Source organism: Mustela lutreola, chromosome 11 (assembly GCF_030435805.1).
Source record: "Mustela lutreola isolate mMusLut2 chromosome 11, mMusLut2.pri, whole genome shotgun sequence".
NCBI classification, from domain to species: domain Eukaryota; kingdom Metazoa; phylum Chordata; class Mammalia; order Carnivora; family Mustelidae; genus Mustela; species Mustela lutreola.
Genome location: NC_081300.1, coordinates 429,999 through 443,280, shown reverse-complemented (window position 1 = coordinate 443,280; position 13,282 = coordinate 429,999). Strand labels below are relative to the sequence as shown.

Here is a 13,282-nt window from a genome sequence, read left to right as displayed (position 1 = left end):
CTGAAGAGTTAGCATAGCTCGTTGTGTCTGAATCCGCCTGTCATCCCAGGTTCTCTTAAAAGGCGGGACGGCGGGAGTTGGGCCGTTGCGATCCTTGGAAAGAGCGAGCTGTGGGGCGAAGCAGCTCCAGCTGCTGGTGGTGGGCACTGGGCCCGGGCCCGGAGCCTGCAGGGAGCCCCCCGGCTCAACCTGTCTGGCAAGCGTGAAGCCAGAGTCTGTCTGAGGGGACTGGAAGTGGCCGTGTGAAGTATGTCTGATGGTCTTCAGGCTCTTGGAGGCTTGCGGGGACTGCGGTAATGACTTAAGAGCTGGAGGCCCAGGCTGGGTGCTGTAGGGCCTGAGGGGAGATACGCTGCGGCGTGCAGCCACAGCAGGGCTGGGAAGCTGTCCGCGGGCCGTCCATCCACAGCGGGGAAGCCTAGCGTGTCCTCTCCATTTCTGACTGTTGTAAAACCAAGGCAGAGTGACCATCTGTGGCCAGAAACCTGACAGCTGGAGTTTGCTGAGCCCAGGTCTAGAGCATGGTCAGAGCCAACACGGGGACAGGGGCTGGGGGGGGGGGGGTGCCATTACTTTCACACTGGATGCTGACTAACAGTCACCTTTTCTTTTGTGCACACCTGTAGTAAATCCATCTCCAAGAGGGGCCGATGTTCCAGAACAAGCTCTGTCTGTCAGGGAGACCGAGGGCCGGCCAGGCTCTGGGGTTGAGCAGAGTAATGGCCTTGGGAAGCCCACGAGGGAACTCAACGGGAGTGCTTCTGCTCGAGGGGACTGGCCCCTGCCTGGGCAGGAGGAGGAGAGAGGCAGCCGACCCATTGCCCGTGGCCCCTTGACTGATGGCAAGGGGCCCCCAGTGTGTGCTCCACAACCTGATCGGACATTGCTGGAAAAGCGGGCTGCTCAGGGCACAGCAGGCGGTGACCTGGACTTTGACCTTTCCAGTGACAGCGAGTCAGACGCCCAGTCATTGTCTGATGGTGAAAGTGGGGAGAAGAGGAGCCTGGAGAGGCCTCAGGGAGCGCACGGTGCGGGCAAGGTGGTGCAGCGGGGCGGCCCGCCTGGCCCAGGAGGGGAGAGGCCATGTGGAGAGCCAGCCCCGGGCCTGCACCCCGACGTGCAGGAGGAGGGTGAGCGGGATGGCCTCTGCGGGCTGGGCGGCGGCTCTGCCGACCGGAAGGAGGCCGAGACGGAGTCACAGAACAGCGAGCAGTCCGGGGTCACCGCGGGCGAGTCCCTGGACCAGAGCGTGGAGGAGGAAGACGAGGACGACGGGGACGGGGACGACCACCTGGTCCACCTGGAGGACATCCTCGCCCGAGTGCACTCCGACTACTACGCCAGGTACGACCGGCACCTCCTCGGGGACAGCCCGGAGGCCCCCGACATACGGAAGATTGTGCCGGAGCTCAAGAGCCGGGTGCTGGCGGGCGTCGTCATCATATTCAGCGGGCTGCACCCGACCAACTTCCCGGTGGAGAAGACGCGGGAGCACTACCACGCCACGGCCCTCGGAGCCAAGGTCCTCACGCAGCTGGCGCTGGACCCCGGCAGCCCCAACAGGGCCACCCACTTGATTGCGGCGAGGGCAGGTAGGTGCGCCAGGCCGGCCCCCTCCCGCCATCCTGCGGGGGCGGGGCGGACACGGAAGACCCCCATGGTGCTCCCGGGCGGGGGTCTGTCCGCACTGGCCACTCCAGAAGGGCACGGTCGTGTGTCTGTGGAGCTGTCAGAAGCCTCGTCCTGAATCCTTGCCTCTTACGTGTCTGCTGCTGGCTGCGTGTTGGTGGCACGGGCTGTTTGTGTCCCTGCCTGGGGGGGGCGGGTGTGTGCACTCCAGGTACGGGCGCGGCACTCCGTGTTTCCCAGCCGCCGCCTGTCGGGCTCCTCCGCCTGCTGTGGGGGGGCACATGTGGGTCGGGCCGAGGAGGGGGATGGGGAGTTCATGATGGAGCCCAAGTACCTTGGCGTCAGCACACACGGTTCGGTGGGGAGTGGGCAGCGAAGCCCTGAGAAGAGCCAGCACAGAGGTTCCGGCTGGAACCACTTCGTTCTAAGGGATGAGGTTGGGAAAGTCACTGTAGCAACGTCCCCCTTACACTCCCGGGATTTCAGTCCAGGAAACAACCCTTCGGCGACGGGCAAATCAAGAAGAAACACGCGGGGCTGCTAAAATAACCCATCCTCACCCGTGATGGTGCAGTGTTTTCTGAACCAAGACCGCCCCCGGCTGCTCAGGCACTGCTCCTCCCACGCCTGCACCTGCCCAGCCGGGCCTCCAAGGTCACAGCCTCCTCGTGGGGCCCACTCGCCCGCCAGGACTGAGCTACAGGCTCTTGGGTGGCCCGTCCTGGTGCGAGACGTGGGAAGATCTTAACCGGGAGGTGGGGGCAGGCTTGTTGCCTCCCTCAGGCATCGCACATGGGCAGTGAGCCCAGGGGCGCGGGGGAGGAGGCGTGGGCTCATTCTCTGCCTGTGGCTCCCCCTTGCCTGGGTGCCCAGCCCCTCATCCTCCCCGATCTCAGTGTCCCAGCTTGTTCGCTCGGGGACGCTTGATGGCTGACAGTGCTGGTAGCCGGCCTGGCCTCTGCACCCTGGGCACAGCACAGGGCGGTCCGCCTGCGGCGGGTGGGACAGGTGTCCTCACCAACTGTTGAAGAGCCTTTCCAAGGACACAGACGCGTGTGTGGCAGGGACGCACCCACACCGCATCGCCATCCTCCGCTTGGTCTGCTTTCACCCTGGCCACTGGCCGCTGTCCTTCAGCAGGCGGCACTGGGCACGGTAACAAGGTGACCTTGGCAGAGGGGCTGGGTGGGGCTTGGAGCTCACAGCAGGGAGGCCCAGCCTCTGCCGAGGCCCCGCCCGTGGTCTGGGGGAAGAGATCTCTGGCAGTCGGCGGCAGGCCTCGGACCAGTGGGACACTCCCCACCGAAACGGACGGGTGCCTGCTGGCTGCTCTGCTGGGGTCCGTCGGCCCGTCACATCCCTCCCCTGCCCGTGGGTCCTGTGAGACCCCACAGTGGGTCCCTGTTTTGGGGGGCGGGCAGCGGTGGTTGGAGTGAAGTCCCAGGTTTCAGACACAGAGATGGTGCCGGGCAGGGTTCAGAGTCCGAGTGATTGGAGGCCACCAGGCACCTGCAGCCCAGGCTGGACTGACAGAGCTGGTTTCCCCGCAGGCACGGAGAAGGTGCGCCAGGCCCAGGAGTGCGGGCAGCTGCACGTGGTCAACCCCGACTGGCTGTGGAGCTGCTTGGAGCGCTGGGACAGGGTGGAGGAGCAGCTCTTCCCGCTCAGGGAGGACTACGGCCGAGTGCAGAGGTGAGCGCCAGCCCGCGCCTGCTGCCCACTCTCCCCCGAGCGCAGGGTGCTGCCAGCGGAAGCGTGCTGCGTCTCCGGGACCAGCAGGGCCCGACCCTGTAGAGCTCAGACTCCCACACCGCCACCTCCCGAAAGCCCGGTTGTCCCCTGCCCGCCGAGCAATGCTGGCAGGGAGGACCGACTTGCCTGCGCTTCCTTCCTGGCCCGGGGGCAGCGTCGTGCATGACGGAGGCCCCACAGAGGACCGGTGGCCAGGGTGACAGTGACCAGAGCGAGGGGCGGGTAGGAGCCTGATTGGTCTAGTGGTTCTGTGGGCTTGTGGGGCGACAGTCTGTCTATTGAAGACGGCTTGAGAACACGCGTCCTGTTCTCTGTCCGACTTCGGCTGTTGTGGTCAGGGGTGAAGCCCTGAACCTGGCATCAGAGGGGCGGTGATTGCAGTTTGTGTGAGGCTCCGGGCTAGGCACGGGGCACGCACTCCGCTCGTCCTCGTCTGGACAGGCCTGCAGCTGCGGCCAGGCCGGCGGCCGTGCCGGCGCGTGTTCACAGCCCTCGCTCTGTCCCCACAGGGAGGATGGCCCAGCGGCCTTTCCGGACCGGCAGGGCGCACCACCGGCTGCCTTGTTCCACCCGACGCCTGTCCATCCCCGGGCCCAGGCTGGGCCGGACGTTCGCATCTATGACGCCAACACGGGCAAGCTCATCCGGAAAGGTGCTGCGGGCCCCGGGCCCCCTGGCTCCCTGGCAGTGCACGCGGAGCACTCCTCCTTCAGGTACATGAGTCTGCGCGGCCGCGGCGGGGTGCCCAGGTGTCCGGCCTGCCACGCTTGCTGAGCGCTGACCCGCCGGTGCTGGCGGAACGTGGACTTGGGGCTCTGCCGTACCCTGAGCTGGGGTGGGCTTCCCTACGGAGGCACAGGGCCTCGTGCAGGTTCTGTTCCGTCCTGGTCCCCGACCCTGGAACGTTTCAGGCCGGGGTCTAACCCCACACTCGCGCGTTCGCTCTATGGTTTGCCCGAGAAGCTCTTCCAGCTGCAGACCTGACGTGCACCCTGTTGTCGGCCCTCATCCCTGCAGGAGACCCTCCGCGCCAGTGGCCCCTGGTCCATCCCTTCTGGAGGTGGGAGGTGGCGGGCAGGGGTGGCAGGGCCAGAGTGGGAGCCAGCTCTGGGGTCCCCTGGTGCCCATCGCACTTTCTGGCCCAGATGAGACTGAGGGGGCGGTTGTGGCAGCCGCTTGTGAGCAGAGACGTGAGGGAGAGAGCCCTGGCTCGGCCAGTTCTGCCTTCTCCCCTCGGAGCTCTGACACCGCGCAGATGCTCCGGACACGCTCTGTGTGCGCTGCCTCGTCCCATACGCTGCGAATGGTCACTTTTACTGCTGACATGTTTCCTGAGATGCCGCGCTCAGCCTGGTTTTGAGCTTCCTGCGTTTGGAGGGAACGTGTGGGGGGCAGGGCGCTGCCCCAGGGGCCTTGAGGGACAGGCCAATCTGCTCGCTGTCAGGAGCGAGGTGTTGGACCAGGCTGTGTGGGCACAGGTCTGGGGTGGGGGAAAGGCCACGGTTAATGCAGATTCCGTTAATGCAGGAGGCGCCACTGACTCAGTGCCTGTCGGAGGCCGTCAGGGGCTCTGGCCCCAGTGGGAGGCCAGCCTGGCAGCGGGAGGACCACGTGGCTCTGGAGCTCTCGGGGCTTTCTGTGGCCGGGGCAGTCCCTGAGATGTGGACCAGGTAGAGGCAGGTGTGAGTAGATGCTCCCAGCAGGGGAGAGCCGGGTGGGGCAGTAGGCGGCGATCTGCTCACGGGTGCTGGGCTCAGTGCTGACTGCCGGGGCCTGAGCATGTGGATGGTTCCGCGCCCCCTCGACCAGCCCTCCTCTGGGAAATGTGCTGCTGGAGCGTGGCTGTGGCGCGTGGCGGGCCTTTTATCGGTCTTTTGTCCTGCCAAGTAAGAATCGCCGGAGAAGCTGTGGGTGGGAGGCACACGGCTCGGTCTGTGTGGAGTGAAGCCAGACCTCTGGGCTCTGGGGACCAAGCTCGGGGTTGAAGCGGTCAGCACGCTGGGACTTGGGATAGAGTCCCATAGAAGGGGACAGATCTTTTCAAGTAACAGTGTTGTGCTTGATGAAATCGGACGGGCAAAACAGGTGGACGGTGGAGAAGGTCAGCGGAGACTTGTAGCTGATGCGGAAAACAAAAGCCTGTTCCGGAACTGTGAAGTCGCAACCTACAGTTAACCGGAGGACAGTCCTCAGAATCCGCGCACGCTGGATGCCGCGGAGAAGAACCGGAAGGAGCCAGGGCGGGTCAGCATAGGGCCTTAACGTCTGCAGGCGGCACCGCACCAGGGAGAAACAGATCCTCAGATCCTGTAACTTGTGACCCAAGCTGGGTAACAGGAAACAGAATCAGCCATCATGGTCAGGGCTCTCGCTTGCAGGGTTGTGAAAGTGCAGCTTTTGTACGTGCAGTGAGAGTGTATGTATCCTGTGCCGTTAACCACGGGTACCGATAACTGATGTTCAGGGTATACGGTTAAGGTCCTCCAAAGCGTCCGGCAGCCTGAGCTGACACACATGTTCAGGTGACAGGTCCGGCGTGCACCTTGAATGCGAGTGTTCACACACGGTAGCAGCAGGAGAGCAGCTTGCCTTATTTGCCGCACGTACAGCGGGCTCAGTGAGCTCATGGGTCACAGGATCGTGTGAGTAAGAAAGACGAGGCGTCCGATACCACACGGGTCGCGGACAGCGGCTGACACCATGAGGCGGCAGTGTGTGCTGGGTGGACACTGGGCGCATACTGGGGCCGTGGGCAGGGTCCGGCTCTCCTGGCCCGGTGTGAGCTGGGGGGAGAAAGGCAGAGCAGGGAGACCCGAGGGAAGACGGTCCCAGCGGGCTGGGCGCTGGCAGGTGCGTGAGGACAGCTGCTTCCCCGCGGCCACCAGAACTTGAGAAAGCCCTCGAGGCCGCAGTCAGCACAGGGCAGGGGGATGGAGGCCAGGTGCCGAGCTGGGCAGAAGCTGGTGCTCACGCGTCTCCCCTCTGGAGGAGCTGGTTGTCTCGTGAGCACAGGCACGCTCGGCTCCCTCAGTGGTTTCCTGGGGGTAGGCTCTGCGACCCTGATGCCAGGGGCCCGCGTGCAAAGCCCTCATGCATGTGGGCACGCTGCCGGGACGCTTGCAGGAAGCTGGTGCTGACGCCGTTGGTTCGCTTGTGCGGGACACTGGGGGATGCCGAGAAGAAGGTCAGTCGTGGACAGGCAGGTGGCCATCTGGACCCTGTGCTGCCGTCTCTGGGGGCGTGGGAGGCTGCAGTGCCTTTCTCCCCCACTTCACGGCCTTTGTTCACAGGTGTTTATGCGGTGGAGGGGGGAGCGTCCCCGGGGTCGCCCCATTTCTTGTCCTTCCATGTGGCAGTGCCACGGCCTGGGTGTGGCTCCCGAGCGCTGGGCTCGGCCGGGTGGCGGCGCGGTGAAGAGGAGCGAGGGTACCCTGGGCAGATGATGGCAGTCCCAGGTCAGACTGAGGAGGAGCACAGGCTGTGGGACGGGGGAGGGTCCGCAGGGGACTCCGCTGGCACCGGGACCCGTGGCTCAACCGCAGAGGTGAGAACGTCTCCCGCTGTGACAGCCTTCCCTTCGTGTCTCTTCATCCAGCCGAGCGGACGCCCAGCCGTGCACCTCACCCACATGGACCCAGACACCATCGCTGAGCGCGAAGCCGTGTCACAGTTTACGACAGTCGCACGGGGCAGGGCGCGCAGGGGGGCTTCTGTCACAAGCATCCAGAGCTCCCTCGTGGAGGAGGCGCTGCGCCGCCGTGGGGATGCCGTGTCGGGCTTCTCTCTGTGGGTGTTCTTGCGTGGGGCGTGCGCTCCGCATCCGGGAATGTGTGCCGGACCGGACAGGGTGTGCGTCTGCAGTGCGGACCCCATGCCTGGCACCAGCGTGAGCCCTCAGTGCCCTGGTGTCCCCAGAGTCGTCACGGCATCAGGGCTGTACCGATGCTCACGTGAGCGGTTTCTGGGTTTTAGACTCTGCCTTTCACGCTGCCGGGAATTAGATCATGAACTTCTGAGTTAATCCTTGGGCGCAGAACAGCGTCTGGAGCGGTTAGAGCTGGAGTTCAGACACGGCTGGGGCTGCGGGCTCAGAGTAAGCTGCGGTCGGCCAGGACGGCCGCTGCGGGAGGAGACGTGATCAGGTGTCAGCCAGAAGTGCGTACGGACGGCCAGCTGGACCCCGCTGCAGCCGAGCGCCGCCTCCTTCCGCAGGGCCGCAGTGGTCCCATAGCTGCCAGCGCCCCGTGCGAGCTGTGCGGGACCCGCGGCCCGCGAGTGGGACGGCACAGGAGGACAAACCCGCGGGCTCGTCTTCCCGGAGGAAAGTGCACAGTGTTAGTTGCTGCAGGCCGCCCGACGCGATTCTCCTCTCTCTGGACCTCGGGAGGGTGATTGCACCACATGAGTCACGGGTCACCGCCGCCCCGCGTCTGCCCGTGGGGGAGGGCATGCGAGTTGTGTGCGCGTGCGGGGGGCGGCCCGCGTCTCTCTCCTTCCTAGCGTACAGAGCACTCTGCGTTATAAAACTGGCGAACGCAGTGCCCCGCTGCCGCGGGAGGGGTGGCAGCCGTCCAGGCCCAGAGGCCAGAGGCCCAGGTAGGGCTCGGGTCGCACTCTCGCAGGTGCTCTGTACCGGGAGCCTGCCCACGCGGCTCAGAGCTGCGGCAGAGAGGAAGGGCGTCCTTTCCGCATGGAGCTAGAGCTCCCTGTCCGTTTGATTTCACACCGGGCCCACACACGCCTGTGTCCTTAGTCCCCCGTCCACGCACAGCGACCCAGGGCACCTCTGTTTGCTCTGTCTGCCCTCACAGGTGCCAATGTACACAGGCAGGTCCCTGGAATCATGGGCTACGAGCCTGCACCAGCCCCCCATCAAGGCTCTGGTGCCCCTCCTGCCCGAGGCTGCCCTGTCCCTGTGTGTCGAGGGCTGTGGGAAGGAGAGCCCCAGGAGGGGTGGCTGAGCCCCATCCTGTGCAGACCCCACTGTGACATGGCGCCTGGGCCTGTGGGCAGGGACGCTGCTCTGTGCGCTTGTCTGACCGAGGCCTGGGGAACTGTGAGCGTCTGCCTTGCCTTGATGGTTTGGGCTCTAGGCTGCTGGCTCACCTTGGGGCGCCCCTGTTGTTGCTGGCATGATGCCAGGCTCCGTCCTCCCCTCCCGAGGCTGGGTTGAGGGGCCTCCCCTGGCAGGGACCCCAGGATGTGCCTGCAGGGGAAGGTGAGCGCCCTGGACTGGGGGTGGGCCGGGGTCTGAGCAGCCAGGGCTCACCACGCGGTCCGTCTGGACTTCCTCCCCTGCAAGGGTGGCGTCCAGAATTCTGAATCTCTCTTTTTTTAACCCATCGTGATGCTGCTGTGCTCTTAGTTATGAACGTTTGTGGGGTTTTTTGTTGTTGCTTTTGTTAAAACATTTTGTTTTGAGGGGCGCCTGGGTGGCTCAGTAGGTTAAAGCCTCTGCCTTCGGCTCAGGTCATGATCTCAGGGTCCTGGGATCGAGCCCCGCATCGGGCTCTCTGCTCAGCCGGGAGCCTGCTTCCTCCTCTCTCTCTGCCCGCCTCCCTGCTGACTTGTGATCTCTGTCTGTCAAATAAATAAGTAGAATCTTGTAAAAGGAAAGTTTTGTTTTGAGGTCACTGTGGACCCACAGGCAAGGGTACAAAGAGAGCGAGCCTGGGTGCCCTTCCCCTGCTTCAGCCCTTGCACACCTGCAGCCCAGTCTCGCTGCTGCCATGCCCAGGCCCCCGCCGCCGGCCCCCCTCCCGCGCCTCCATAACCTCGAGACCGCTAACCCGCCCCCCAGTCCTCCGGTCGACCTAGCAGTGCCACACACACAGGCTCTCGCACATCTGTGGCCCCCCTTGGCCCCGGGCCAGTCACCGTTGCTGCACTACTCATGTGTACTCCCTCATTCTCTCCCCCACAGCCAAGGGGTCCCCCGGGAGGAGGGCCCCCCATGGAGGGCTGCTCCTAGCCTTTGTGTCTGTGTCCGGTTCCGCGGGACCGAAGCCCGGGGCCGTGCCTGCCGCACTGTGTGCCAAGCGTGCGCATGGTTTCCCTCCGGAGGGGCAGCACCTTCTCTCACTCCCTCCAGAAGCAGCACAGTCCCCTCCCCACACCCCACCGTGTTTGGGGTCGACTGCGTTCTTGTCGGTCCCACTGACGGGCATGCGGGCCCCCACGTCCTGTTCCGTGAGGCGTCTTGTCTTCGCCTGTTTGCCCACGGGGCGGTCACGGGACTGCGGAGGGTGCGTCCTGCTGTGCATCAGGTACCGCTCGTCCGCGGACGGTGTGGCTGGAAGGAGTTTCTTCTCTGTAACTTTTCCTCATCTTCACCGAGCCGGGCGAAGCAGAAGTGGTTCATTTCGGTGAATCAGGTTCCGTGGATTCATTCTTTCCATGAAGGACACATTTGCTCTCAAGTCTGTGAACTCTCTCTGGGGTCCTAGATCCTAAAGGTTTCCTCCTACGTCTTATTCTGGAAGTTTCATAGCTCTCACGCCTTCTATTTAAGACTGTGACCCATTCTGGGTTTTTGCACGGGGCATGAGACTTTGGGTGGCGGGTCGGTTTTGCTCTTGCACGTCCTTTCCTTGGCTTCGGTGCCGGTGCCGGTGTCGGGGTGCGCCTGCGGGTCACGGCTGCGTTCCCACTGACCCTTCAACTGCACACGTTCTCGTCTTTTCTTGGTCTTCAGGTGAAAATGTTCGGTTTCTGGCTCTAGGTTTTCTGCAGCTGCTGTTTACCAAGCAGGGGGAGTTCGCCCCTTTCCCCGGTTTCCGTGAGTTTTTATCCTGAACGGGCGTGGAATTTTTCAGGTGCTTTATCTGCAGCGGTACGGTCACGTGGTTTCCTTTGGCCTGTCATTTGAATTGTTTCTTTTGCTGTTTTCGAGATTTGTTTTGTTCTGTTTTGAGTAATGAATTTGATGAGGATGTGTCCTAATGTCGATTCGGGGCTTTATCCTCTTTGGATTCGCTCAGCATTTTAAACGGAAAGTTGAATGTCTTTCACCAAGTTCAGGACGTTTCCAGCCCCAGTTCTTTGAGGCCGTTTCCACCTCTGCCGTGGGACGCGAGGACTGGATCTCGTCGCGGTCTGGCCTGTTCTGATCAGTCTCTCCTCTGTACTCTGCGACTCCTCGGGTTTACAGCTTTTGTGGTTTCTGTCTCCTTCCTTACAAAGTTGATCCCATCCCTGCATTTTTAAGAAACTGCGGCTGCTGCCGCGTCTTCCGCTGCCAAGCCCCTGCTCACTTTTCCTCACGCTCCATGCGTGCGCCTGTCATTCTCGTGGAAGCGTTTTTACTGCGATGCCCTCGCGTCTGCCTCGGGTAGTTCTAGCATCTCCGCTGTCCCCGAGTGGACGTTCGTTCCGCTGGAGACCTTCCTGGTTCTTGGTAGGACGAGTGATTTTCGATGGCAGCCGGGACGGCTTCAGGTCACGCCGTGAGCGTCGGGACCTTATTTGGACCCAGAGCTTGGCTGCCTCTGCCTGGCGCCGCGCCCGCAGCACAGGTGGACGGGCCGCCTCCCCTGTGCCCGGCGGGGAGCAGTCCCGGTCTGCGCGGGCCGCCGTGGCACCCGCTGGGGGTGGTTGCTGCCGCCAGGCCGTGGGGGCTCCGGCTGCCCCCCGTGGCCCCCGCATTCACCACTGGGTGGAGGTGAACATCTTGAGTCCGACACCTCCCAGCCCAGACGAGGGCCTTGTCAGCTGCAGGGAGAGGTGCTTGTCCAGGCTCTGCCTGCCATGGTCCCCACGGACGCTGCACGGTTATGGGGCGCTCATCCCAGGCTGGACAGGAGGAAAGGTCCTGGCTCCCCACTCTGCCTTTCCGGAGACTCCTGGTGGGGCCCGCAACTGTCGGTGGTGGCCCGCGGTGGAGAGGGCCTGTCCCAGGCATTCCTGTCCTACGCGGTGGCCTCTCTCTGAGCCTCCCTTGCAGGGAGCAGCCTGCTCTCGGGGCATCGTGTCTGCCCATTGGGACTTCACGTTGCCGGCTCCTAGTCCTCCTCCACGGTCTGTCCTGTGTCCCCTGGGGGCCCGGGTCTCAGGTTGAGCTCCCAGGGGGGTGACAGAGGCCCGCCTGCCTGCCTGGGACTGGAGGTCAGCTTGCGATTCAGAACAGATGCAGATCCCTCTGTGTTTCATTTCCTCTGGAGTCTGTGGTGCCGTCTGGGGCAGCTGTGCCAGCAGCCTGGTGTTGGGAACACGGAGCTCTTCGTCCTGGGCCTTCGTCCCCCAGAGCTGACCTTGTCAGACACAGGACCTCAGCCGCCTGGGAGACACTCACACATTTCAGGGGAGCCGTGGGCCACCTCGTGTGAACACTGGATCGCGCTAGTAGTGAAACAGCGGTTCCCAGCAGACAAGACGCGTAAGAAGAGTGGCCTGTTTGCGTGTTTGGGGCTTTCTGGCCAAGGACAGCGCTTCCTGGCTGCCTGTGCCCCCCGGCTGGGAGCTGCCCTTCGGTGGAGACCCCACCACCGGTGTGGCCTGTCGTTGGTAAAGGGAGCTCGGGGGCCAGGGCCCGGGAGGTGGGCCCACCCGGGAGTGCCGGAGCCTGCAGAAGCGGCCTGGCCGGCCCACGTGCCCTGACCTGTTGGCATGTCTCAGGTCTTGGTTTAACTGAAATCGTTGTTCTGAAGGGGAGACCTCAACGACATACTTGTTTTTCGGACACTCTGTTGTTTTCCCCTGTTGGGTCCGCCGGCCAGTGCGTGTGGCAGTGTCGAGCTGTGCCGGCGGAGAGCTGTGTAGACGCTGTCGCGTGGGCGGCATTGGCGAGGCAGCGTGTGTCCCCACGCCTGGGGGCGCGGAGGGGGGCGCTCCATGTTCGTGGGGAGAAGTCCCGCGTCCGCTAGAGGACGCCAGCTGCCTCCCCAGCTGCTTCTCTTCGCTTGCGGGTGTGGGTGGAGCTCGCAGTCCTGAGGTTTTCCCGCATCAGCATCTCGGGGAGGGAGCGTGTGGGTGGCAGTGGCCGTGGGGCCCGAGGCACCTCGTGCAGGCTCTGAGCCCCGCGAGCAGCCACTCAAAACAGCCACTCGTGCTGGACCCGCCGGGCACACACGAGCCACTCCACATCGAGGCAGTGACGCGCCAGAGCGTGCTTCCGGTCTGACATGGAGACGTGCGCGCCTGCGGGAGGCGCTGGGAGAAGCTCCCTGTGCCCAGCCTGGGATGGCCCCGGGGAAGAGCATTCCCCGGGGCTGCTGGGTTTTGTGTTCGTATCTGACCCTTCAGCAGAGCCGTGCCCTCCCGCGGACGGCTGACCTCAGCCCGTCCCCTGCTTCTGCGTGCCGCACGTCCTCCTGTTCCGGAGACCACGGGGAGACGGTCTGTCGGCTTTGTCGTTTTAGAAGCCCTGCGGCTTGCTTGACGGGACTTGAGGATGAAGAACGCTTCCTGCTGCTTTCTATTTCTAGGCCGTGGTAGTTTGTTAGCTCTTCCCGCTCCGCCCTCTGCGCGAAGCCGGGGGAGGTGGGTCAAGCGGGGTCATGCTGGCGGAAGGAGACGGGTGTTCGCTTCCAGCAGGAGGCGGCGTTCAGAGAAAGCCTGAGCAGGTGCTGTGCAGAGACACGGTGCCTTGTCGTAGCCAGAATGCTGTGTGTGTGTGCGTGTGCGTGTGTGTGTGCACCTGCTCCGAGAATCAGGAGTCCTTCCAAGTGACCTTCCTCACGTGGGACCTGTGACATTCATTTCAGAGTGGTTCAGCCGCCGCGGCAGACGCTTGCTCAAGAGCTGCCGGACAGCCGACCCGGAGAGCAGCCCGGCCCCAGTGGACGGAAGCGACAGCCCAGCATGTCAGAGACAATGCCGCTGTACACCCTGTGTAAGGAGGACTTAGAGAGTATGGACAAAGAGGTGAGGCCCGCGGGCGCCAGCGCGCCGGGGGCAGGGCGCA

The 13,282-nt window shown here is 63.8% G+C and overlaps 1 protein-coding gene across 4 annotated transcripts in view; it reads left to right on the top strand.

The window, feature by feature from the left end:
* The window catches only part of CTDP1 (CTD phosphatase subunit 1), a 51,867-nt gene that overhangs the window by 20,755 nt on the left and 17,830 nt on the right, over positions 1-13,282 (top strand). For 2 of the 4 annotated variants that reach the window (XM_059138726.1, XM_059138727.1), the window contains exons 8-11: positions 627-1,592; positions 3,180-3,321; positions 3,891-4,094; positions 13,083-13,242. In XM_059138726.1, the coding sequence (XP_058994709.1) occupies positions 627-1,592; positions 3,180-3,321; positions 3,891-4,094; positions 13,083-13,242 (1,472 nt within the window). The remainder of the gene's footprint in view (positions 1-626; positions 1,593-3,179; positions 3,322-3,890; positions 4,095-13,082; positions 13,243-13,282) is intronic. The other 2 variants (XM_059138725.1, XM_059138728.1) reach the window with 1 other exon arrangement.